Raw genomic sequence first — 23,955 nt, 5'->3', positions numbered from 1 at the left:
TACTGCTAAGGGAACTGGAGTTTTGGAAAGGCCAGAGAACAGTGAATTCAGAACAGTCTGCAGGAAGAAGTGTGTTCTTAACACTGAATTACACCACCGTCCCCCATGCCTGAGCTTTGTGGCTACTGCTTGTAGGGTCCTTTATGGAGGGGTTCAGGGCCCTAAGCCGAGGGGCCCTGGGGACCAGGGCTTTTATTGACTCTTCTGGCAGGCTTAGCCCCAGGGCTTTGTCCTGGAGGCCTGAACAAACACAGGTGTTGTTTTGGCTCCTGCAGCTTCCCCAGGAAATGGGGCCAGCTGCTTTCTACCGCCCTTAGCCTCTTTCACAAGCCCGGTCCTCTTACAACAGCCTCTTCCTCCCTCGGTTCCTCGGCTCCTCCCCGCCTGCCTTCAAGACCAGGTCAATAGACAGGGAGAGCTCACAGCCCTCTGCTGGGTAACTCCCACCGGGAACCTTAGCTTCCAGGCGCCGGCACTAACTAGCCAGTTTCCCTCAAGGCCTTAGGAAGCCTTTGGCTGAGGGTTGAAGGGGCTGAAAGTTGGAGGGTGGGTTGGGAAGAGGTTTAAGGACAAACTGTTGGGAGATAGGAGATGCTGATCATGGAATAAGACCCTCCCATACCGCGGCCCCCCCCCCCCCCCCCCCCCCCCCCGTGAATGTGCAGTGTGGTGGCTCTGGGCCAAAGTATGTTGGGAGAGAATATGGTAGAACCAGAGTAATTGTGCTTACTCTAAGATTTAAACATGCTTTGCAGTATTTTTATGCCAACACAAGAATACTTTGGTTGCAATTTTTTTTTTTTTTATGACAACGAAAGAAGCTATAACAAAATGAAAATAAAAGCTAAGAAGCACACCATCCCCTGCCAGGGTATCCAGTACATACTACCCTCTGTCATTCCTTTCTCCTGAGCTGTTCTCTGAGGCCAGAGGGTCTCTAAGCACCAGGGAGAATGGCCACCCACCCACTCCCTGCCCTGACCACTTAGTATCACCCATAGGCTCTGTTGGCTCTTTGGGACCCCCTGAGGTTTGCATCGGGTTCTGTCCAGTGCCCGGCTTCTCCAGGGCCCGGGCTTCTGCTGTATTTTCTCGGTGCCGCAGTTGTGATTCTGCCCCTTGGTACCCTAGGATAACGCAGGTGAGCGTTGAGGCCTGGCCTTCAGGAGCTGCCAGTCTGGGGTGTCGGGCTGAGCGGTGGCCAAACAGTGGTCATGTTGCTGGGTCCAAGCAACAGTAGAACATGGTGTTGCGGGCTCTGTGCCCAACCCAGACATACCTTTTCCTGGAGGAAGTGACGTCTGGACCCAGTCCTAAAAGGCAGATGTGCTAGCCAAGCAAGGTACAAAGGACAGAGCAGACTGAGGAATGGTTTATTTTTCCTCTGCCCACCTTGATCTGATGTGGTTTTCTCAAAGATTTGATATGGCCCGTACCCCTTCTCCCCTGTCGTGGTGGTGGGTGTTTGCAGGGGAGAGGGAGCCCTGGCTTGGTAAGTTACTGGTGAGGTCTGAGAACTGAAGCCCAAAGCTCTACCAGCTCTCTCTCCCATCTCTCCACCCCCCCACCCCACCCCCCTCACCCCCACTGTCACGGGCTCTTAAACTTTGTTCGTAAATCCAGACAGCCAGGTTTTATTTTCCCCTGATAACAGGGAGTTTGATGTTCTCTCTCTGCCCACCTGTTGCCTCTTCAGTTTGGAGGTTCCCAAAGCAAGGGGAGGGTGGGGCACGAGTGACCTCCCCTAAATGAGAACATTCCGGGCATGCTGCTCATCCGTGGGATTTGCAGGTGGGTGGGAAGAGCTGAAAGACCCTACAGTGAGGTGAGCAGGGACCGGACTCTTGAGCCTCATGTCATGGGTTGGGATTTGACCAAGTTTTGAATGGACATGAGAAACTGAAATACATACGTCTGTTCCCTGTTGTTTGCAGAGTCAGCCCATTCTATGTCTGTACCACCAGGAGGTAAGCCCTTGGTTGGTGGCCTGCCTACCGTTGGTGGCCTGATCGCCCCCATCCCCATCTCACAGAGAAGTGGCTACAGAGTTGATGGTCTTTACATCAGCTTCCTTCCATCCATCCTGAAACTCTTCTCCATGCTTATCCTAACCCAGATACCCACATATGCATGCTGGGGGACTTGGGGTTCTCTCCATGCCGACACCATGCCTCTGAGCTCCGTCCCTAACCCAAAGGAATCCTTTCCCCCGATTGGCTACCAAGCGGGAAAGGATTTTATAAGATAACTTAGCCAGAGGTGCATGTGGGTTTCTCAAGTAACTTCTGGCTTGTTACTCTTGCTTAAAACTGTAAAGGGAGATTGCTAAGAATGAGATTGAGGCACTTTGGGGTGTGGGTAGAAATGATGCTTTTGAGGAGGGCTGGGGTTCATTCCCACCCCACCCCCCCATAGGCCCCAAAGGGTGTCTCATTTGCATTTCTGTGAAGAGCCCTCTGATTGGTTGCCTCCCTTGCATTTCTGTAAAGGGCCCTCTGATTGGTTGACATGACTGTGTGGCCCAGCCATGGGGAGAGTTTCTGTGGATTCTGCTGAGTGGGTGGCCATCCTCCCTCTTCCCTTCCCGTGACTTATCAAGTGAGGTTGCCATGAGTCTGCTGAGGGCCTTCCACAGAACAGCTGGAACGAAGACGTGGGGTGGGGGTCCTGGAAGCCATCGAGGCCTACGGTGAGGGCCTCAGAGACCGAATGGCCCATGAGGAGACTGACCGCCTGCTTTTCTTCCCTTACGTGTCAGACGTTCACGGCCTGGTGCAACTCCCACCTGCGGAAGGCAGGGACACAGATCGAGAACATCGAGGAGGACTTCCGAGATGGCCTGAAGCTCATGCTGCTCCTGGAGGTTATCTCAGGTGAGCCGGCCCTGGCCCAGGACATGGTGGTCCCCTCTGGGCTCTGTCCTAACACTTGGTTGTATTCTGTCCATATTCATAGTTGGCCTCTGTGGGCACCAAGCAAGCACATGGTGTATTTACATACATACAGGCAAAACACTCATATATATGTATGTATATAATACAAAACACTCATGTGTATGTATATAATACAAAACACTCATATGTGTATGTATATAATACAAACACTCATATGTGTATGTATATAATACAAAACACTCATATGTGTATGTATATAATACAAACACTCATATGTGTATGTATATAGTACAAAACACTCATATGTGTATGTATATAGTACAAAACACTCATATGTGTATGTATATAGTACAAAACACTCATATATATATATATATATATATATATATATATATATATATATCACAAAGAAAGGGTCAATCAAGATGCCACATCACTTATTCTATTTCCGTGGAGGGATTACTCCAATGACCTTATTAGGCCCTGTCTTTTAAAAGTCTTGCCACTTGGAATATCACCATGCTGGAGCCAAGCCTCCAGGGCCTGAACCACTAGGGGACAAACCATGGCATCGTGCATGTCCACTTGGGTGCTCCAAAGCAGTAGCTGGCCCTCTTTTCTTACTGCTGCAGACTTTATCTGGTCATCCTAAACCTAAACCTAGGACCACAGACTGCTCTGCCTCTGCCATTCATTCCAACTAGAAATTTACACTCTTTGTGTTCTGTTCCCTTCTTTCTTGACGCCCCCTTTTAACCTTTTGCATTCCTCTAGGTGACTCCCACCTAGAGGATACCATTAAGACCTTAGATCCAGTCTCCACCCTTCCCCTCCTCTCTGCAGCCCGGCTCTGTGCTGCTTCCCGGCACTCTGACAGCCCAAATATGGTCACGCTGTTCCCTGCTCCAAAGGCTTTTGTGCCTCCCCAGGGCTTCCAGCAGGAGTCCACATTCCTTTGCAGAGCCCTCAGGATCCTTTGGGAGCTGGCACCTGCTTTGTCTCCAACTAACTATTCCCAAAAAGGTAGCAGCGCTCAGGCCCTCCCTCCGCCACACTGGGAAGCTCTCCCGGCTCCCCACATGACATGTCCCATTCCCTGTGCTTTGCTGGGGACTTCTGACAGGCTCGCTTCCTTGAGAACAGCTTTTTCATATATCCTTTAGAGTGAAACCTGGGTAGGACAAAATATATACAATGGGAAATATAACCGTTTTAGCCTTTTTTTTTTGGTGAGGAATTACTTACTTTGGCTCTTGGTTTCACAAATGTCAGCCCATTGTGGCGGGGAGGATGTGGAGGAGCAGATCAGTGGACATCAAGGCAGCAAGAGGCCAAAAAAGGGAGTAGACAAAGAGGCCAGAACATCTTCCAATGATGGACTTCCTCCAAAAGCCCTACCTTCTGCTTTTCACCACCTTTTAATAATGCCACCGTATTATGAATCTGACAGGGCATTAATCTGTTGATTAGGTCAGATCCCTAATGATCTCTGAGAACACCCAGACCTGCGCTTGACTAATCTCGGCATCTCTTAATCCATTCAAGTCAACACTTAAGACTGAGCATCAACTTGATACCCAAACACGTCATGTCCAACCCTAACATTCCACCCCTGAACCCCAAGAGACTACATTCGATCTCTCTCCATGAGTCTGCATGATCTTAATAATTCCAGCATTGTTCTGAAGATTAAATCCAGAGTCCCTACTGAATTGCAAGGCAATCTATTAGTTCTGAACCCCATAATAAATAAATACGTAAATCAAATTTGCGTGCCTCTAACATACAGTGGTACGAACGAGAGGACTCGGGGCATGGAGAGGGAGAATAGTACCAAAATCAGACCAGAACTCAGAAGATTACAGCCTGTACAGCCATATCCAGTCCTGGGGAGGCATGATGGTGTGATCCAACTTCAGCGGGCTTGGGTACCCCTTCCTTCCACGTGTCTGCTGCATCCACTGCCCAGGGCTTTCATTAGCAGACATTCCACGTTCCCAGCATCTTCAAGGGGTTTCCATTGCAGCTTAGGCTTCACCCCCACAGAGCGCTTGGTAGGTAATTCAACCGTGTTATACATTTCCTGGCCTCCCAGGCCTTCCTTTGAACTCTGGGTAGAAGCCACCAGAGCGCTGTAACTCCTGAATTCTGCAGGCTTGCAAAATCGGCTTCATATGGATGAAGCCAAGGCTTCCGCCTGTCCCTCCCTATCTCACATTGCAGTGGCCCCTGGGGTGCCTGAGAAGCTGAACCTAGGAAGTCCTAGCAGGTCTCTTCTGAAAGGAAAATGTTGTTTTACTGGTGACTTACTTTTGTATTATTAAAATCACCATACAGAGTAATAGGTTTTATTGTATATGCACATGCCCTAACACTTCATTCTAATTCATCCTTCCTCGTGGCCCTCCCGTGAAGGGGAACACTTTCAAAAGATTTTATAGTTTTATATTATGGAGCCTGTGGCGGATGACCAGTTCCTGAGGTGTCAGAGGCATCTTTCTTATTAAGGCATTTTTCCTCTTGACCCACTGTAAAGTACTTGGCTTTTGTTTTGTTTTGTTTTTGTTTTTAAAAAAGAGAATAAGAGATAGTTTGTTCTGGAGCTGTTGTGAGTGACCATGGCCCAGAAACACAGATTTAAGTTACCCTGAATTCCATGTTCTAGTGTGGAAGCAGTTTCGTGAAGTTTTTACAGTTTTACAGAACAAAGGGAATCATAAGTCAAGGCAAGTTTAAAATACAGTAGTGGGTACATCAGAGAGACAGTTACAGCAAGATGGGGGAGCCTTTTCCGTAGGCCCAGGATGCTATCTGATGCCATCCTAAGCCTTTGGGGTGATGGAAGCTAGTGATGTGCTAAGTCGATAGAATCCGGAACATTTCTGTTAGCCACAGGTCGTTAGCTCCAACACAGAGGAGAGAGGAAGAGCTGGGAAGACCATTGAGGAAGAAACTGCTGGATCCTATCAATGCTGTCTTGGCTTCTTTTTAATGTCACTGATCTCCAGCAGTCACACCCTGTCTGTCCACAACTTTGAGTTTGTTCTTTTGGGGGCGAGGCTTCAGGCTTTTTCCAGGTCTTTCCATTCTTTTGCACTTTGCCCTTGATTCTTGTTGTAAACCTTGCTAAGAACACCTGTCAGGAACTGTGCCGCAGCTTGAGTGTGAGGCTGTCTTGAGATTTCTTTACCCAACTGTTAGCTTTAAAACCCAGCTTCCCACAGAGTTCCAGGACACCAACAACATATTGGCCAATTCTTTGCCAAAATGTTACGTGAACGCCTTTAGTCCATTCATGTGCCTGCTCCTGTCTGAAGCCTTCTGAGTGCAGACTTGACTTTGTTTCTGTTGTTATTCTGGTTGCTGGAATCCCACCAGATGCGATCTTTAAGCTTCGTTTATAGCATTCTTGGGCTCCTCTAGTCCGCATCTACTGATTCTTCCATACACAGCTTTCCATACACCTGTTTCAAATGCCATTTGGGCCTGCAAGTACATCATAGTGGGAAGGCTGTGGTATTTGTTACTGTATATGTTAATTTGTCTGCCTTTTAAGACCTGTCCTTTCCTACTGGACTACAATTACATGAAAGGCAAGAAACCTGTTTGCTCTCATAGACCCAGCACCTCAATCTCTGGCATCTATGAGGAACATAATAAATAAATGTTGAGGCCAGAGAGACTGAGACTTGCTGCTCTTCCAGAGGACCTGGGTTTGGTATCAAATACCCACAGCTTATGACTCACAATTGCCTGTAACTCTAGCTCGAGGGGATCTAGTGCCCTCTTCTGGTCTCCTCAAGTACCTGCACATACATGGCATGCATAGACAGACACACACACACACACACACACACACACACACATTTTGAGCAAATGCACGCAGGCTTGTCTCTGAGAAGTGGAAGAGGGAGAAGCGAGACAGAATCAACTTCTCTTTGATTCCCGAGTGATAACTCTGAACATCTGATAGGTGAATCATGCCTATGCCCATTTAAGAAGCATTTTTTGGACGAGGGGGGTGAGGGTGGCCCTGGTTCCTGGACAATCCTACCTCACCTTCATGTTCTTCCTTCTTGATCAGGCGAACGCTTGGCCAAGCCAGAGAGGGGCAAGATGCGAGTGCACAAGATCTCCAACGTCAACAAGGCCCTGGATTTCATAGCCAGCAAAGGAGTCAAGCTGGTGTCCATCGGGGCCGAAGGTGAGAATGATGCTGTGTGGTTGGTGTTTCCTGGGTCCTTTCTGCTTTGACTCCTGTAACGACAGGACTGGCCTGCCAGGTCCACACCAGGACTCACCCCTTCCCCAGTCTTTCACTGTAGTCCTTATGATGGGCAGCTGCACCCCGAGTGCTGAGCACCTCACCCAGTACCTCCCTGCCCTCCGTGTCCTGCAGGAGTGCTCTGTGGCTGACCGTGCCCTGGGGAGACACTGCTGTTCACAAAGCAGTGTTCTTAGTAGCTTCTCCCTGGTTCATTGCCCATCACATCAAGACTTTCTTTTTTTAAATACAAAAAGCTGTTGAAGCCATTGTTGTGGCGTGCTCTTCACAGTTAGAATGTGGCAGGGCTTCTGGTGTATCTTGTGCCGGCTTGAAGAGCAGCTAGAATATTCTAGCTGGTCCCTCTGACGGCATAATCTATGAACACAGCATGTGTTCACTGGGCACTTGCTGCGGGATGCCAAGGGATTGAAAGACGTCATCTGACTCACTGGGCCAAGACGTGGCCTTGGTTATGCAGATGAGGGCTCATTTGTCGTGAGGAAAGCCGCGTTGAAATGCTTTAACCTGTGACCCCATAGGGCGGAGTATCTAATGCTTACCCTCACTGTAGACAAATATGCTTATAGATGACCATGATGCTTGCTCTGGTCCCATCTTCTGTAAGTGGCCAAGCTAGAACCCAAGTCTGTAGGCGGACTTTTCTTTCCCTGCCCACCAGTTCCTAAATAACCGATATGGAGACTCAATATTAATTGTAAATGCTCGGCTGATCGTACAGGCTTATTACTAACTAGCTCCCACAAATTAACCCAGATAACTCATTTCTTTTTTTTTTTTTTTTTTTTTTTTGGTTTTTCGAGACAGGGTTTCTCTGTGTAGCTTTGCGCCTTTTCCTGGAACTCACTTGGTAGCCCAGGCTGGCCTCGAACTCACAGAGATCTGCCTGGCTCTGCCTCCCGAGTGCTGGGATTAAAGGCGTGTGCCACCACCGCCCGGCCAGATAACTCATTTCATACACGTCCTGCTTCCTCTGTGTCTGGATGGCGACTCCTCTGACTCCGCCCTTCTTCCTCCCAGCATTCTTAGTTTGGCTCTCCCACGTAACCTTATCCTGTTCAGCTATTGGCCAGTCAGCTTCTTTATTAGCCAATGAGAGTAATACATATTTACACTGTACAAATATTGTTCCATGGCACAAGTCCAGTTCTGTATGATACCAGAGAAATTCACCAGGGTGAGGATGATATTGTTCCCCCTAAATCTGTGAGAGCCGATCTCCTGTGGGTAACGAGAAAAGTTCTTTTTTTTTTTTCTTTCTCTAGACACAGAAGGGTTTTATGCCCATTCATCAGCTTTAATCGGGGCAGCAAACTGCAGTGTGTCAGGTTGAGTCTGGTTGACAAAGGTTTTGGTGAACAGCCGAGCACAAAACCATATCTGTTTGCCCGTCATCTGGTAATGCTTTGGGTGTGGGCAGTCAAGTTCAGTCATTGCTGCAGAGACCATGTGGCCAGTGAAGCCAAAACTATTTCCTGGCAAGCCCTGTATTGAAAAAGTTGGCTGACCCTTCTCTTAACTATTGGGGTTGGTGCTCAAGGTGGCAGCCATACCTCTGGATCCTGGCACCCCTGTGGCTTTGAGCATCTCAAGGACAGAGGCTGCAGTCTCTTCAGCCTGTGGCCCCAGCCTCTAGCTACTGATACTGGGTGTGTGTTCGAAGCACGAGTGTGTGGCAGGTACTTACTTTGTGGCTGGAAAAACATTCTTTGCTTCTTACTAAAAAGAAAAGAACATCTTGTTCTACTAGGGAAGGGTGAAGCCTGGCAACGTTTTCTCAGGCAGGGAAAGCCAAGAAAAATGCCACTCAATGGTCTGGCACCAGTGCAGGTCCCCACTAGGGTAGGAAAGGAGAGAGTGTGGGAAATGGGCTTGGGTGAACAAGAGGGATGGGTGGGGACTGCAGTGAACTGGAAAGAGCTTTTCCTTCCAAAAAATGGGCTCACATAGATCCCATCAACTGTTGCTGAGTGGGAAGGCAGGGCCACTATGGCTGGTTAAAAATAAAAAGAAGTCAGAAAAAGCAGAATTTTAGAAAGGAAAATTGGGCCAAGGATAACCGAAGAGGAAGGGAGAGAGGTGGGAGATGTGTCAGTGTCCTGGGCTAGCCTGAAGCTGACCCAGCAGGAAGCATCCCTGGGTGCCTCCTCAGGACAGTGGTGAAGCGAGTGGGTTTGACAGACCGTCTTTTAGGGGGAGGGGGGCCCCCCGAGGCTCAGGAAAATCACCAGAGAGGTAGAATGGCAGGTTTCTCTAAACCGGACTGCGCCTCCATAGCAGAGCCCAGGTCAGGCTCCAGGGCTGAGGTCCGACCCTCATCTATCCTGACCGGCTCCACTGTGTCCCCTGGGGTCCAAGGCAGAATAACGGGGCCGAGGCAGGGAGGGACTCTTTAGCTAAGCACACCCCACCGTCTCTCCTTTTCTCTAGTGTTAATGTTGACTTTTCACTGTGACTTAGAATTCACTAAGTTCTGGGGAAGGGCCAGAGGACCCCAAAAGAACTGTCTTGCTAGTGCTGGAAAGGTCCCCAGTCGGGGCGTAGTGTTTGGCTCTCAGGGAATCGGGCAGAGGGGAGGGGAGCCTCCATTCCAGGAAGGCTGAACTTCAGTGTCCATCTTTTTATAAGCTTTAAAAAAAAAAAAAAAATCCCCCTCAGAGTCAAAATGCTGCCCGTAAAATTTCATTGTAAGGATTTTTTTTCTCTGAGTCATTAAAACCTCAGGAATGCAATGTTGAATGGTTCCGTTAATATCTGTTTGAGCACAGCTGAGCTGTTACCTGGGCCTGCCTTGGGAGTGGCTGAGCTCTGCTAAGTCCTCCAGGGCCAATGACAAGCCTGTGTGCTCACTGTCATTCATGCTTCATTCATTCATTCATTCATTCATTCATTCATTCATTCATTCATTCCTGGAGGCCTTCCTCAGTGCTAGGCCTGTACTGGGCTCTGAGCGGTGATGGCGGGACAAGTCAAGTCCTGACCCTTGTCCATCCAGAGGACAACGGGAGGAACCTGCAGATGTCAGGTGGAGAACAGGGAGGAGTCAGATGGGTGGTCAAGGAAGGCTACTGTGGGATGGCCTGTAGGGAGGGGAGGGACAGGCCACGTGGATATTCCTGGAGAGGGAACAAGGAGGATGCCAGCGAGGATGGAAGGGGGTCCAGGATGCTCAACCAGTTCAAGAGGGCCTCGCTGGCCACTGGACTCTGGGTGGGGTAGAAAGGCATGCATGGCTTTGAGCAGCAGACAGGCTCTGGGGTCTTAAGTCACTCTTTGTCCTTTGAACAGAGTTTCCATGAAAAATAACTCAACAACAAGGGTATTTAGACAGGAACCTCACTCCGCACCGCGGGTCTTTGGCCAGGGACAGAGATAGAATTTCACTGCCAGAAGTGAACAGCTCTGAGATGCTTACTTCCCGCTGCCAGCTTTTTCAGCCAGATTTTTTTTCTTTTTAAAGCCAGATTATGCTCCTAGTAAACAGTGTCATAATAATGTGTGTGCGTTTAAATTTGTTTTTAAAGTTTACTAATTTAACGTCTGGGAAAATGAGACCCGTTTTCATGTTCTGTGTTCGCTCATGTCTCTTCACCTGTTTACCTGTGAGAGCTTAGAGTCTGTGTCTGTCCTTTTAAACGTTTTCAGTGTTACGGATGTTGATGAACTGGAAGTTGTAGATGAAAGCACATCTTTAGAAAAAGTAAGTCATGATGAGGTGGGGCTTGGTAGCAGCGCACCTGTAATCCCAGCCTTAGGGAGGTGGAGCGGGAAGATCCACAGGTCAGACTGAGGACATGACCCTCCCCCATCCCAGCTCTCCGTACCGATTCAAACGCCTCCCCAGCAGTAATTTCCTGCAAAGCTCTGGCTGAGCGTGCTGATCAGGGAAACGGTTGCCTGCTGCCGAGGCTCTCGGCGACTCTTAACGTGGACCCGTGGCCCATTGCTGTCTGTGGCTCTCTCAGCAATGTGGCTCGTGTCTCAAGTGAACACTGGTGTTCCTTTGCCCAGCACACCAGTGCAGACCCAATGCAGTAGTGTTGCAGAGGGGCGTAAGTGAGATATCCCTGGGGTACCTTGCTCTTCACTGAGCACCTCGCCATGGGCCAGCTTACTGTCTGGAGCGCAGCTGAACCTCACCTTTCAGCCCACACAAGACCAAGAGAGCTCTGTGGCTTAGGCTGATGTAGTACGTCTATTTACTTGTTTACATGCGTATTTTATCTACTCCTTGGGGATATGAGTCCTCAAGGGAAGTTGCTCTTTTTCTGCCCTCCCCAATAATTAATAACCAACTAATCCGCGTCCTCGGAAGAGGAATGGACTTTTACTTGCTTTTATTTTGTATGCGCTCGCCTGCATGTATGTCTGTGTGTCACGTGCTCGCCTGGTGCCTGTGGAGGCCAGAAGAGGGTGTTGGACCCACTGGAACTGGAATTACAGATGGTTGTGAGCTGCCATGTGTGGGTGCTGGGAACTGAACCTGGGTCCTCTAGAAGAGCAACCACTGCTCTAACTCCTGAGCCATCTCTCTAGCCCTGATTTATATTTTTACTTCTCTGTTTCTAGGAGGGGTGTGTGTGTGTGTGTGTGTGTGTGTGTGTAGAGAGAGAGAGACAGACAGACAGACAGACAGAGAGAGAGAGAAAAGAAGAAAGGGAAATGTAATAGAATTGCAGCATATAAGGTCTGAAAAATGTGAGGCCCAAATATAGCAGGTTGTCTGAGCTGTCGTCTTGAATGGGTTTTAAAAACAAAAATCTATTTTAATGCTAAGGGCATTTTGAGGCTGACCAATCAGAGGGTTGGTTAAGATGGCAGTCTTAAAATGGATGTGTGTGACTTGCTGGTGTTCATCCTGGCTCTCTGCATGAGTGGCTATTTTAAGAGCTGTGATTGGCCACAGACCCCTAGGTCATTCATTGCCCCTCCTTAGAACCTCTGTGAGAGCTTAGAAATCTGTCCCCTCCTGTCTGTCAGACTGGGTGACGGTGGTTCAGGTAGAGCGTCCCTTCTGATGGACCCACTCTTCCAAGAGAATCTTGCTCAGATGGGCTTCTCTCTTGGTATCCATCCTGGTCGATCCACTCACTTTCACAGACTTCTTATGTGGAGCTGGGTGTGCCTTAGACCAGGGGAACTCTGTTCGAGGTGCGTAGGTTCAATCTCCAGCACAAATAAATAAGTAAATACTTTTTCCCCCTTCTGGAAGTGGGGGATTTGTGATGTTTGACTTCTGAGGGGTACAGGAAGTGACATGGGAATGCTGGGAATGTGTGTCCGTCTTGTTATGATCCACCTAACCCGTCTGGCCACCGTTTCTATAGAAATTGTGGATGGGAATGTGAAGATGACCCTGGGCATGATCTGGACCATCATCCTTCGCTTTGCCATCCAGGACATCTCTGTGGAAGGTGGGTTTCTGCTGTGTTCTGTTCCCTCTTGAACTTTTACCCCTCCCTTTGCCTTCCCTTACCTAGTCCTCTTCTCTAGGCTCATCTAGAACTTCCTCACCTGGGGCAACCATGACCATGACTTCAAATAACTCCCCCAAAATATGTTGACCTAGCAACATTCCTCATTTCCTGAAGGCCAAGGCCACTGTGGTTGAGTCTTAAAGCCTCACTGGGCCCTTAGCGGAAAAGGATTAATCATAGCAAAGTGAGTGGCCCTTGTCCACCACTGCTCCCATAGCACCCCCTGGTGGCCACTTTCCAGGTCGGCACAGGTTGCCCTGGTATGATTGCTTACTCCGCCATTTTTGAGTTTTGTGTCTGATACGGTGCTCTTATCACTTACTGTTTGTGGTTTGCTATGTGCATGGTATATGCATATGAAAACCGCCTTCTTAAACGATGAGATTGAGATTAAAATGCTTTTAAATATGCATATTTAAATTATTTCTTTTATGTGTGTGGGTGTTTTTTTACCTGCCTGTATATCTGTGTACTTACTGTGTGTGTGCCTCATGTCCCAGAGTCCAGAAAAGGGCATTGGCTCTCCTGAGACTTGAATTACAGTTGTGAGCTTCCCTGTGTGAGTGCTGAGAACTGAACTTGAGTCCTCTGGGAGAGCAACAAGTACTTTTAACCCTGGAGCCGTCTCTCCAGTCCCATGAAGATTTATTTTATTTTTTTTTTAATTGTGTATTTGCATGTGTGTCCATATGTGGTCAGGTACAGGTGGGTGCTGGTGCCCTCAGATGCCAGAGACATTGGCTCCTGGGGCTGGTGTTACAGATGATTGTGAGCTACTCTAACATGGGCGTGAGGAACCAAACCTCTAGGAGAGCACTAAGTGGTCTCAACAGCCGAGCCATCTCTCCAGCCCCATGCCAATTTATACACAGATTATTTATTTAATTAATTTACTTTGGGCTGGAGAGAAGGCTCAGCCGTTAAAGGCTAGGCTCACAACCAAAAATATAATTAATTTACTTTGAGACAGGATTTCACCATGTACCTCTATCTGTCCTGGAACCTGCCATGTAGACCGGGCTGGCTTTGAACTCCCAGAGATCCACCTGCCTCAGCCTCCAGAGTGCTGGGATTAAAGGAATGCACCACTACACCTGTCTCCCCGTACCAATTGATTGTGCTTGAAAATTTATAATCCTTAGATCTATAGATCCTTTAGCATTATTTTAAAGTCCATTTTGTTAGTTAAAAATACGTGAGGTCCGTCAGGTTCTTTTTACTAAATGCCGCCACCTGCAGTTCACAGGTCTGAACACAGGGAGGCAGTGCTGTCTGTAACCTTGCAGTCCCGTGCCCTCCCCCCTCCTTCCCCCTCAGAGAGGGGACAGGGCACCAGAGCCAAATCAGTGCAGTAACAGGAGGAAGCCTGACTTCAGATGAACCTGGACAGGAAGGAATCCGTTCTTCCTGTTCCTCCATGTTCGCCCCACAGGTTGCGTGATCCCCTGTCCAGGGGCTTCTGGTCATGTGAATTTCATAGGCTCTTCCAGTTGTCCCTGAAGTAGAAAGCAGCTGCTGAGTTTTTGTTTATCACTATCACTTCTTGAATAAAAGGGAGTTGGGCAGATACCCTGGCAAGCTGCAGCTGTCTGGACATTTTAGTCCATGGTGCAAGTGGCTTGATTTTCTACCTTTTGTTTTTGTTTTTATAATGTATGGGTGCTCTGCATGTACACCTACATGCCAGAAGAGGGCATCAGATCCCATTATTGACGGTTGTGAGCCACCATGTGGTTGCTGGGAATTGAACTCAGGACCTCTGGAGGAGCAGCCAGTGCTCTTAACCACCGAGCCGTCTCTCCAGTTCCGCTTTCCTGTTTCTTTTTTTTTTTTTTTTTTTTTTTTTTTTTCGAGATAGGGTTTCTCTGTGTAGCTTTGCGCCTTTCCTGGAACTCACTTGGTAGCCCAGGCTGGCCTCGAACTCACAGAGATCCGCCTGGCTCTGCCTCCCAAGTGCTGGGATTAAAGGCGTGCGCCACCACCGCCCGGCATCGCTTTCCTGTTTCTTAAGGAAACTTTTTCCAACTTTGCCAAACAAATAGACAGGGTGGCCCGGACTTCTTTCTTCCTTATAGCAACAGAGTTGGGGTCTTGAGGCCCCCATAGGGCCTCTTAGTAGCAGCATCCTCACTCTCCTAGGTGAGCCCACTGACCCCGTTCCCCTCCCCCCACTGACCCCGTCCCCCATCTTCACAGAGACATCGGCTAAAGAAGGGTTGCTTCTGTGGTGTCAGAGGAAGACGGCCCCATATAAAAATGTCAACATCCAGAACTTCCACATCAGGTGAGTGCTGGGGCCAGGGGCTCCCACAGAGGCCGGCCTCCTCAGGATCTCCCCTCATCCCTTGGGTGGGAAGAGTCAGGGGAAAAAACCTTCTGGGGAAGGGTGTTGTCTCTTTGAATCCGCTGTCCCTCCCCATAGCGTCTTGGGCCTGACTGCTGCCTGGTATAGCTTTGTTCATGTTTATGATACTGGCAAGACCCCCTCAAAGATCATGTCAGGAAGCCCGGCCCAGGGTTCCAGAGCTCGGTTTGAGGTGTGTGGGCCTTAGCAAGGGGAGGGTGGACGTGGCAGGTTCCTCTCGACACTTGTAACCACTCAGAAAAGCTTGACCCCAGTACCTGGGAATGTGGCAGGCAGAGGTCTCCCTTTCTCTCCTGCCTTTTAAATCCTGCTCCAGAGGATTTCCTAATGAATGGCAGAAGTCATCACCTTGGCCCACTCTCTCTCTCCCTGGACAGTTGGAAGGACGGCCTTGGTTTCTGTGCCTTGATCCACCGCCACCGGCCTGAGTTGATTGACTATGGCAAGCTGCGGAAGGTACGTGTGCTCACCTGATCTCACGCTGTCTTCTCCTGTCAGGAGGGAAGACAGGACAGGACTGCCGCTCAGAGCCCAATGCCCAGCCTGAAAGGTGTGGGCCTTCTGGGCCAGCTCGGGAAGCGAGCAGAAAAATCGCTTTCTCTATTCATTACCCAGTGCGCATGTCACAGATCCCTGTGTACATACACAGCCCGCCAAGAAAGCGACCAGCACGGAGGCCACAGTGTTTGAGTGATGGGATGTTGGGTGACATTTCTCCTTTACATTATTTCTGGTTTCATAAGGCGACAGTACTTATGGATGATGTCCTGAGAGACATTCTGTCCCAGTGTCCCTGACCTGTGTCTAGTCATAGGCAGACGCTGTAGGTTTGGTGTCCTGTGTTGCCACTCGGTTTTATTTATGTCTTTTGAGGTGGTGGTGGGTTTCACTCTATTGCTCAGGCTGGTCTCCAACTCCTGGACTCAAGTGATCCTCCTGCCTCAGCCTGGTTGTGTACCATTATGTCACCTTCGTTTATATCTGGGTATCAGTGATGATTTTCTTGAGTGAGAAGTGTATGTTAAGGGGGAGAGGAGTTGGCCTTTTGTAAGCTCGTGGTGGTTGTAGGTGTCCAAGCTGTTGGAAGGATGCTGGCCCTGACCTTGGTTGAGGCCTGGCCTGAACCATTCTTACCTGCCATGAAGCTGGTGTCACGAGCTCCCCCAGCCGCACACTGACCTGGAATGGAATGGAAATGGAACCCACCAGTGTGTAGGCCTCTTGGCAAGGGATCTTTTTAGGAATACAAGCCTGTTTCTCCCCTTCCCCCAGGATACCTGAGGGCAGTGTTCAGTCTAGCTTCCCACCCTCCACAGACACACCTGTGCCCCACAGCATCTTGCTCACCAAGATGTTCTTGCCCTGGCAGCTTTTTTAAGGGTGTAGGTAGATGAGCAAGCTGCCCAAAACAAAACCAATGCCCCCCCCTCCAAGATTTGCTAGGACAGAGAGACAGATTCCCACCCCCCTGCTCACCGGCAAGGGCCCGTCTCCTCAGGAGAGGAGCCTGAGGCCTGGCCCAGTGTCCAGGGCTGGGGCCACCGTTCTCAGGCTAACCTCTAAGGGAGAAGAGAGTCCCAGCCTACCAGCTTGGCTGTTTTTGCGGGGGAAAGTCTGTATTTCATGTGCCCATTGGTGAGCTCCGACTTCCGCTTTCTGACACGTGAACAAGGCTGCCTGCCGTGAACACCAGCAGACACATCTGTCTGAGACCATGTTTTTCAGTTCTTTTGGTGTCTCTCGGAATCCTGTGGACCACGAGATGGAATGGGAATTCCGTGTTGAATTTTTTTTTTTTTTTTTTTGAGAAATAAATGACATCATTTTCCTCTTCCTCCCTCCAGACCCTCCCATGAACCGTCACCCCCCCCTCCCCGTTGTTCTTTCAAATTGTGGCCTCTTCTTTCTTCTTATTGTTGTTGTCGTTATTATTGTTGTTAGTGTGTGTGTTCCTAAGTACATAAACTGTTCAGTCCATATAACGTTACCTGTTTGCGTATGTTCAGGGCTGACCATATGATGACATTTAGATGTCCACTTGGCATGGAGAGGACTGTTTGTCCAGCCCTCAGCACTCCTCAGTTGCCTGTGGTTCTTCATGTAGGTTGAAGCTTTCTCCCTTCCACCTTAGCCAGTCTGTCCACGTCGTCTTTGTTCAGTCACATTTAGGCAGCCCTGTTGGTGAGACTTCTTGGGGAGAGTTTCTGGCATCTGTAGGAGACAAGACCCCAGCAAACTCTCTGGCTCTTATAGTCTTTTTGCCCCCTCTCTCACAGTGATCCCCGGGCCTTAGGTGCAGGTGTTTAATTTTTCGAGGACCCCCCCCCCTCCCAGGCCCTTCTCCCCGGCAGCTGCACCGTTCTGTGAGACTGACGTGCTTGCTGCCTGCTGGACTAGGGAGGCCTTCAGCTGCGCCATTTTGCCTTAACTCCCTGTTTGAAGTACATTCCAGGGTGCAGGGACCCAAGATCCCCCACAGCCTTGTGCACCCCTCTCTCCCCATTTAGCTCTCTGGAGAGGATCGCAGAGGTGCGAATTACCAAAAAGCCATGGCTGCTTAGAAGAACCCAACATGTGGGAAAAAGACGGTGGCGGTGGGGGGTGGGGTGGGATGGGGGGGTTCGGCTTCTAACTAACCTTTCGGCGTTAGGAGCGCATAGCCCAGCTATTGAGTTTGGAGGGAGGAAACTACGTCTGCGTTCCTCACCCGCGCGTCCTGTGAGGACTGATGGGTCCCTGCCCCCAGCGTCGTTTCTTAGCACTTCTTTCCTACCCCAACTCTAGCATGAGGCCCAAGCGTTGCACCCCCTTTCCCTGAAGCTTGAGGTGGGAAGGAGAATGTTTTAAGCCTCCGGCTAGTGGCCCCTGGCCTTGAGGCCAGCCTCCCTTACCCAGAACCTGGGAAGAGCTGGGGGAGCGTCATCACGCCGGGGGGGGGCCCCCCGTCCCCTCCCAGCTGGGATAGGCTGTGACGTGTGACTCTCTGTAAGATCCATCACTTTGCCCTTTTCTCCTTTAGGACGATCCGCTCACAAACCTGAACACGGCCTTTGACGTGGCGGAGAAGTTCTTGGACATCCCGAAGATGCTGGATGCCGAAGGTGAGGGCATTCCCCCGTTGCTCCCCGGCAGCTGAGGCAGGAGGGGCTGTTTGCTGGGTCCTCAGCTTGAAGAGCTGGGGGTCACTTGCCTGCCAGGGATTCTGTGTGGTTCGGAGGAAGAGGCACTGGCTGGTAGCACGCAGACTGCATAGAGCGAGCTTCTTGGAGAGGGGAGGGGAGGGGAGGGGAGGGGAGGGGAGGGAGGGGAGGGGAGCGGAGGTCTTCCTCCTCTGTCCCTTGTCCTTGGAAGAAGCGGGAACCGTGGCCACTGTCCCTTGGGCTCCCTTCAGCGCTGAGACCATTTTACAGTGCCGCAGCTCCATGTTGAACTGAAGGGAATCTAGGGTGTGCGTGGGGATTGGGTGGGGAGGGTGTCCAAGATTGCCCCCAGCCCTGTGCTCCTGGCAACCCCACCAGCGGCATTCAGGAACATTCCAAACATGCACAGAAGTATGAGATGGTGTATTGCCCACCGTGCCAGAAGGGTTATTGATAGTCCATCACACCTTATTTTTCTTCATCCTTTTGCTGTCTTTGTTGGACTGTATTAAATCCAATCTCAGTCACCGCTACCTGCTTCCAAGTACGTGCCTTGAAGATATGGGTATTAGCCGGGCGGTGGTGGCCCACACCTTCAATCCCAGCGCTCGGGAGGCAGAGGCAGGCGCATCTCTGAGCTCCACGACAGCCAAGGCTACACAGAGAAACTTTATCTTGAAAGACCAAGTTGGGGAGGAGGGAGGGGAGAAAGATGGGTATCTTGCATGTAATCAAAATACGGTCCACAGACCAGATGTGTGGCACATGCCTGTAATCTCAGCACTGGGGAGGCTGAGACAGGAGGATCGTGAATTTGAGGCCAACCTGGGCTACCTAAGTGAGACTCTCAAAAACACTAAAAGTCTGTTTCACATCCAGCCAACGTGACAGTAATTCCAGATATATCACCTGCTCATAGCCAGAGTCCCCTGTTGAAACTTGCCCTTGGGAGCGGGCTGGCTTTAGTCCATGGGTGGGCTGTATTCATGCATGTGTTTGGTTGGTGAGTTCCATATGTCATTTCCATCTTCAGCCCTTCCCCTGCTTCCTTTTATTGATGCCGCTGACCTTGTGGTTGAGGAGAGCCACCAGTAGGGTATTCCCTGTGGGCTTCTTTGCTTGCCTCCTGGGGTATCACCTCCCCCATTCCTCTGTGTCCATGCTCCTGTTAGTGGAAGTTGACTCTGGAGGCTGGCTAGATTCAGGATGGGCCTTTGAAAGGCAAGGTTGCTTCTGCATCCATCCACCCCCTTGTGAGATGCGCGGTATGTTCAGTTTTCAGCTGTAACTGCATCTCTCTCTCTCTCTTTTTATCTCTCTCCAGACATCGTCGGAACTGCCCGGCCGGATGAGAAAGCCATTATGACTTACGTGTCTAGTTTCTACCATGCCTTCTCTGGAGCCCAGAAGGTACCTGGGACCCCTGCCCCTTCTCTGCCCGGCACACCTCATGCCAGATCCCAGCCATGCCCTCCTACCCTTCCCCCCGTCGTCCATCCCTCCATGTCCCGGTGCAGGTGTCTGGAAGGCCTGGGTTCTGGTCTCGTGGCTAGCCAGCTGTATTTATGAAGAGGTCTTGTTCGCCTCCTCTCTCACACTACTCCTCTGCGGTCTCTCACCATGTATCAGGACCAAGAACATTTAGCAAGTGCTAGTCCTCTGGAACCCGCTGCGTGGCCCAGGCCAGAGGGCTGGGTGTGGGAGATCCGTGGGTCGGTCCTCTTGGCCTCTGAGTGGCCTATCTGAAGTGCGTAGTGGAAGCTCCGCTCCCATCCCTCCCTCCGCCCCTTGCTCATTTCCCTCTCTGCTCACGTCCCTCCGGCCCTCTCCTCTCCTCCCGCCCGTCTGTCCTCCCGTCCGTCCGTCCGTCCGTCCCCCTTCTGTCTCGTGCTCTCTGTCCACTGCTGCTGTTCGGGTTTGCTCCACGCTGTTCTGCTTTCTTTCCTCAACCTCTTCTCCTTCTCTGTGCAGATGTGTAGGCACGCTAAGGCCGGAGGGGGAGGCCATGTGACCTAGTGTCTCATGTCACTGCCACGCCTTCTGGGGCGCAGAAGGTGAGCTCGCCCTTGGCCTCGCCCACTCTCCCCGCCGCTGCCCCTTGGCCCATCTTGTTCTCCTCGCTGGACACCAGCAGCAGTTCCCCCTGATGGAGAGAGGGTTAGTTAATGCCCACGTGCAGAGGCCGGAGAAGCCCAGCCTCTGGGTGGACTCCACAGAGGGGAAAGGCGGCCAAGCTATCAGAGCCTGGATCCTAAGCCCTTCCCTTAAATACCCAGAATCCCTTTCCCCGCTGACCCTCCCTTCTTCCTGCCGGAGCAAGGCCATCTTCTCAAATCTAGGCCGGAGCCAGGGCTGGGAGATGTCTTCTGCCTTCTCCCTGACGTCCAGGTCAGAGTCCTGCATGCCGTTTGCCAGCCAGGCCTCTCGTGGATAGCTGTAAATTATACAAAAGAGTGCCACCTGTGTGCCACGGACTGTGGAGATTCAAACATTAGTTACTAAAATTACTCTGCATGCCAGGCGGTGGTGGCACGCCTTTAATCCCAGTACTCGGGAGGCAGAGGCAGGTGGATCTCTGTGAGTTTGAGGCCAGCCTGGGCTACAGAGTGAGTTCCAGGAAAAGACGCAAAGCTACACAGAGAAACCCTGTCTCGAAAAACCGAAAAAAAGAAAAATAAAATTACTCTGCAGATGGCAGCAAAAGACGTCTTTTTCTTTTCACTCTCTGTCTTTCTTTTTGTAGTGGTGCTGGGGTTTGAACCCAGGGCCTGGTGCTTCCTAGGTAAGCATTTTACTGCCAAGCTTCAGGTCTAGCGGTAAAATGTCTTCTAACCAAATCAGTCTTTTTTTTTTTTAAATAAAGGGTACCTTTAAAAAAAAATGCCCAAAGACAACCAGATGGGCTGGCAGTAACCCTGGTACCCACTGGATGGGTGCCCCAGACCTGCCTTTCTCAGTGGTGGCCAGCCTCCAACTTCCCAGTCCTCCTGCTGGCCTCCTGGCTCCTTCTCTTCCTCTGCCCCTCACCTCTGCTGCTCTCCTGCCAACCTCTCCGGAACCCTGTCCCTGACCTCTTAGCCAGAGTATGGGCAGCTTCTCTGCTTGCCTTGGTTGAGCATGTGTGCTCAGCCTACCAACCACACAGAGTGTCCTGGCCAGGCTGATTGAGGTGGCCGGTCCCCTCTGTCCGACTATCCCGTTCCTCTTTTTCATGTCCTTTGCCTTTAGGGATTCTGCCCTGGGCTTCATGCCTCCTGACACTGGCCTTGCCTGTCTCTGATACTTCTCTGTGGCCTGGCTGATGATGACGCTCAGGAGGGCTGTGTGTGTGTGTGTGTGTGTGTGTGTGTGTGTGTGTGTGTGTGTGTGTGTTTGCGCGCGTGTGCGTGCGTGCGCACTTGCGTGCACACAGGCATGGCATGGAAGAGATGTGGTATGGTGTATGTATCCAGTGTGCAGTAGGGAGTGTGGGATTTGTGTGGCTCTCCCTCCGACACCCTCCCTCCCCTGTGCCCTCTTCCCGTTTCTCATCCCTGTTGCAACCATTTCATGCTTTTGTCTACATCCCGGGATAGATAGGGGCATAGACAGTGTGGCGGGGTGTGGGGTGTCTCGCTTGATCCAGAGCTGTCCCCAGTCACTTCTACAGCATCTGCCTAGAGTGGTCAGCCCCAGAAGGACGTGTCCCTCTGGTTGGGGGGGGGCAAGGAGATGAAGGAGTCTCTCTGCATCTCGCACTCTTGTCTTGACTGCCTCTGCGCCTGGTCCCCATGACAGACATCTTCCAGAGCCAAGCCATATCCACGGCCCACCCTCTTCTCCTTGCCTCTCTCTGGCCACTCATGGATAATAGAAGTGGAAAGGTCCCAGTTAATAGACACATGCGAGTGCCTCTCTACATTTCCACGCAAGCATATGATGGACACAGCTGTTGAGGGACTGTCCTCATTGGGTGAGGACCAGCTTCTGTTTGGCAGGCTGGTTTGGATTCTGATTCCCTGCTTCCCGGGTTTAGAATGGGTGGAGAGAGTATCAGGGTTTTGTTTATGCAGCTGGTGCTTCGGAGGTCTCTTGGGAGCTATTTCTAGGAGCTGGCCCCCCGAAGGGGCAAACTGGATCTGCTGTGCGTGTTTCTGGATGTTTAGGGACAGGTGGAGCTGTGTGCATCCATCCACCTGTCCATCAATCACTCGGTCCAGGAGTGTAAGCCTTCTAAGGGAGAAAATGTATCCCCATCCACAGACGCTGTACCTGTCTGGAAAGGCATGAGGACAAGGAGGCGCCCTCAGCAGGGCTTCTGGGCTGCGGCTCTGTCCAGAGGAGACAGCTGGGGGCTGCAGGGTGCCTTCCCTGAGCAGCAGCTGGGAGCTTGGAGGTGTGGGGTGGGAAAACATTCCCCCAGGAAAGGCTCGGGTACCACTAGGGAAGGGCGAAGAGACCGTCACTAAGGAGTCACTCACTACTAACAGCGGGGACAAACAAGGTCGTCACGGATCAGGCGGAAGCTTTGAGGTGTGAGAGGGGAGGAAAGAAAGCAGCATTGCTGAGTCACCATAGGACGGGGAGTTCTGGGGAAATCGAGGCACAGGTGGCGGGACAGACATGTGTCCCCAAACCCACCCCAGCCTGCTTGTCTTGAGGAAGCTCCATTCTGGGGCTAGAAGCCATAATCTGTTGGGCTTAGCAAGCCTGGCTTGTGGGGGTGGGGGTAGACAAGATGGCAGTCACTGGGCAGGAGGGAAGGCAATTTTAGCTAGATTCGGGGAATTTTTGCTAAAAACATGACCAATGAGAACTTTGTAGCATTCATATAAACAGTGGGTTGTGGGTGGTGGAGCCCTGGTGTGTCGCTTTGCCTGGTTTGGATATTTGATGACACTCTAATTGATGACAGCCTCTCTATAGATGGATCTGTCTCCGGTGACTTGGCACTCTGATTATCAGGGTGGAACCCTGGCAAGCGATAGCTGAATCTCTAAGAATAATAGGTCATGGATGTGTATATATATGTATACACACACACACACACACACACACACACACACACACACATATACATATATAATTGAATGTTGTGTGGCTGGGTGTGGAGACGCATGCCTTTAACCCCAGCACTTAGGAGGCAGAGAGGCAGGTGGCTCTCTGAGTTTAAGGGCAACCTGGTCTCTATAGCAAGTTTCAGGACAGCTAGGGCTACATAGAGAAACCCTGTGTCAGAACAAAACAAAGAAAATTGTTGTATGTTAAGTTGTACCAACAGTAGTAACGGTTGAAAGTGGTCACGGAGAATGTGGGAATATGCATCTGGCCTCTTTTTCTCTGGAGTGTATTCTCGGCCCACCCGTTGGCGTCTATGATTCCTTGCATTATCTCATGCAGTCTGTCGTCCGGAAAGACTTGGGCAGCCTGCTTCGCTAGCGTGGGTTTTAGAACAGCCCGTCCCGTCATAGAAAACCCAAAGCCCGAACCCGACCCGGGTTTTCTTCTGGATGGCTTCCTCTCTGCCTTTCTCCCAGGGCCCTTTTTTTTCCTCTCCTGGTCCAAGTCCCTCCCTGGTGTTTCTGAACTCCAGCAGCCTCGCGAGCATTGCTCACACATTGTGCTGCTGTTAAGTTTCCCCTCCACTCCCAGCCTGCCCTGGGCTTCTTGTCGCTCTGGGGAGGGGAAGCCGAGAAGCCAGATGCTTAGGATGGCTGTCACGGGGCTGCTGTCGCCATCTGCAGCCTGATTCCCTTCACTCCGTGGGTGAGGTCGGCAAGGCCAGCCAAGTTGCCTTGTCTCCCTCTGGCTGAGG

General features: G+C 50.8%; 1 protein-coding gene across 3 annotated transcripts in view; it reads left to right on the top strand.

The window, feature by feature from the left end:
- The window catches only part of Actn1 (actinin alpha 1), a 98,204-nt gene that overhangs the window by 52,785 nt on the left and 21,464 nt on the right, over nucleotides 1–23,955 (top strand). For all 3 annotated transcript variants that reach the window (XM_028876129.2, XM_028876130.2, XM_028876128.2), the window contains exons 2-8: nucleotides 2,759–2,873; nucleotides 6,979–7,098; nucleotides 12,507–12,593; nucleotides 14,853–14,940; nucleotides 15,399–15,477; nucleotides 18,041–18,122; nucleotides 19,486–19,571. In XM_028876129.2, the coding sequence (XP_028731962.1) occupies nucleotides 2,759–2,873; nucleotides 6,979–7,098; nucleotides 12,507–12,593; nucleotides 14,853–14,940; nucleotides 15,399–15,477; nucleotides 18,041–18,122; nucleotides 19,486–19,571 (657 nt within the window). The remainder of the gene's footprint in view (nucleotides 1–2,758; nucleotides 2,874–6,978; nucleotides 7,099–12,506; nucleotides 12,594–14,852; nucleotides 14,941–15,398; nucleotides 15,478–18,040; nucleotides 18,123–19,485; nucleotides 19,572–23,955) is intronic.

This window comes from Peromyscus leucopus, chromosome 14, assembly GCF_004664715.2.
Source record: "Peromyscus leucopus breed LL Stock chromosome 14, UCI_PerLeu_2.1, whole genome shotgun sequence".
Classification (NCBI taxonomy): domain Eukaryota; kingdom Metazoa; phylum Chordata; class Mammalia; order Rodentia; family Cricetidae; genus Peromyscus; species Peromyscus leucopus.
Note: the sequence above shows the minus strand (reverse complement) of the source record. Positions and strands in the feature narration are given on the sequence as shown.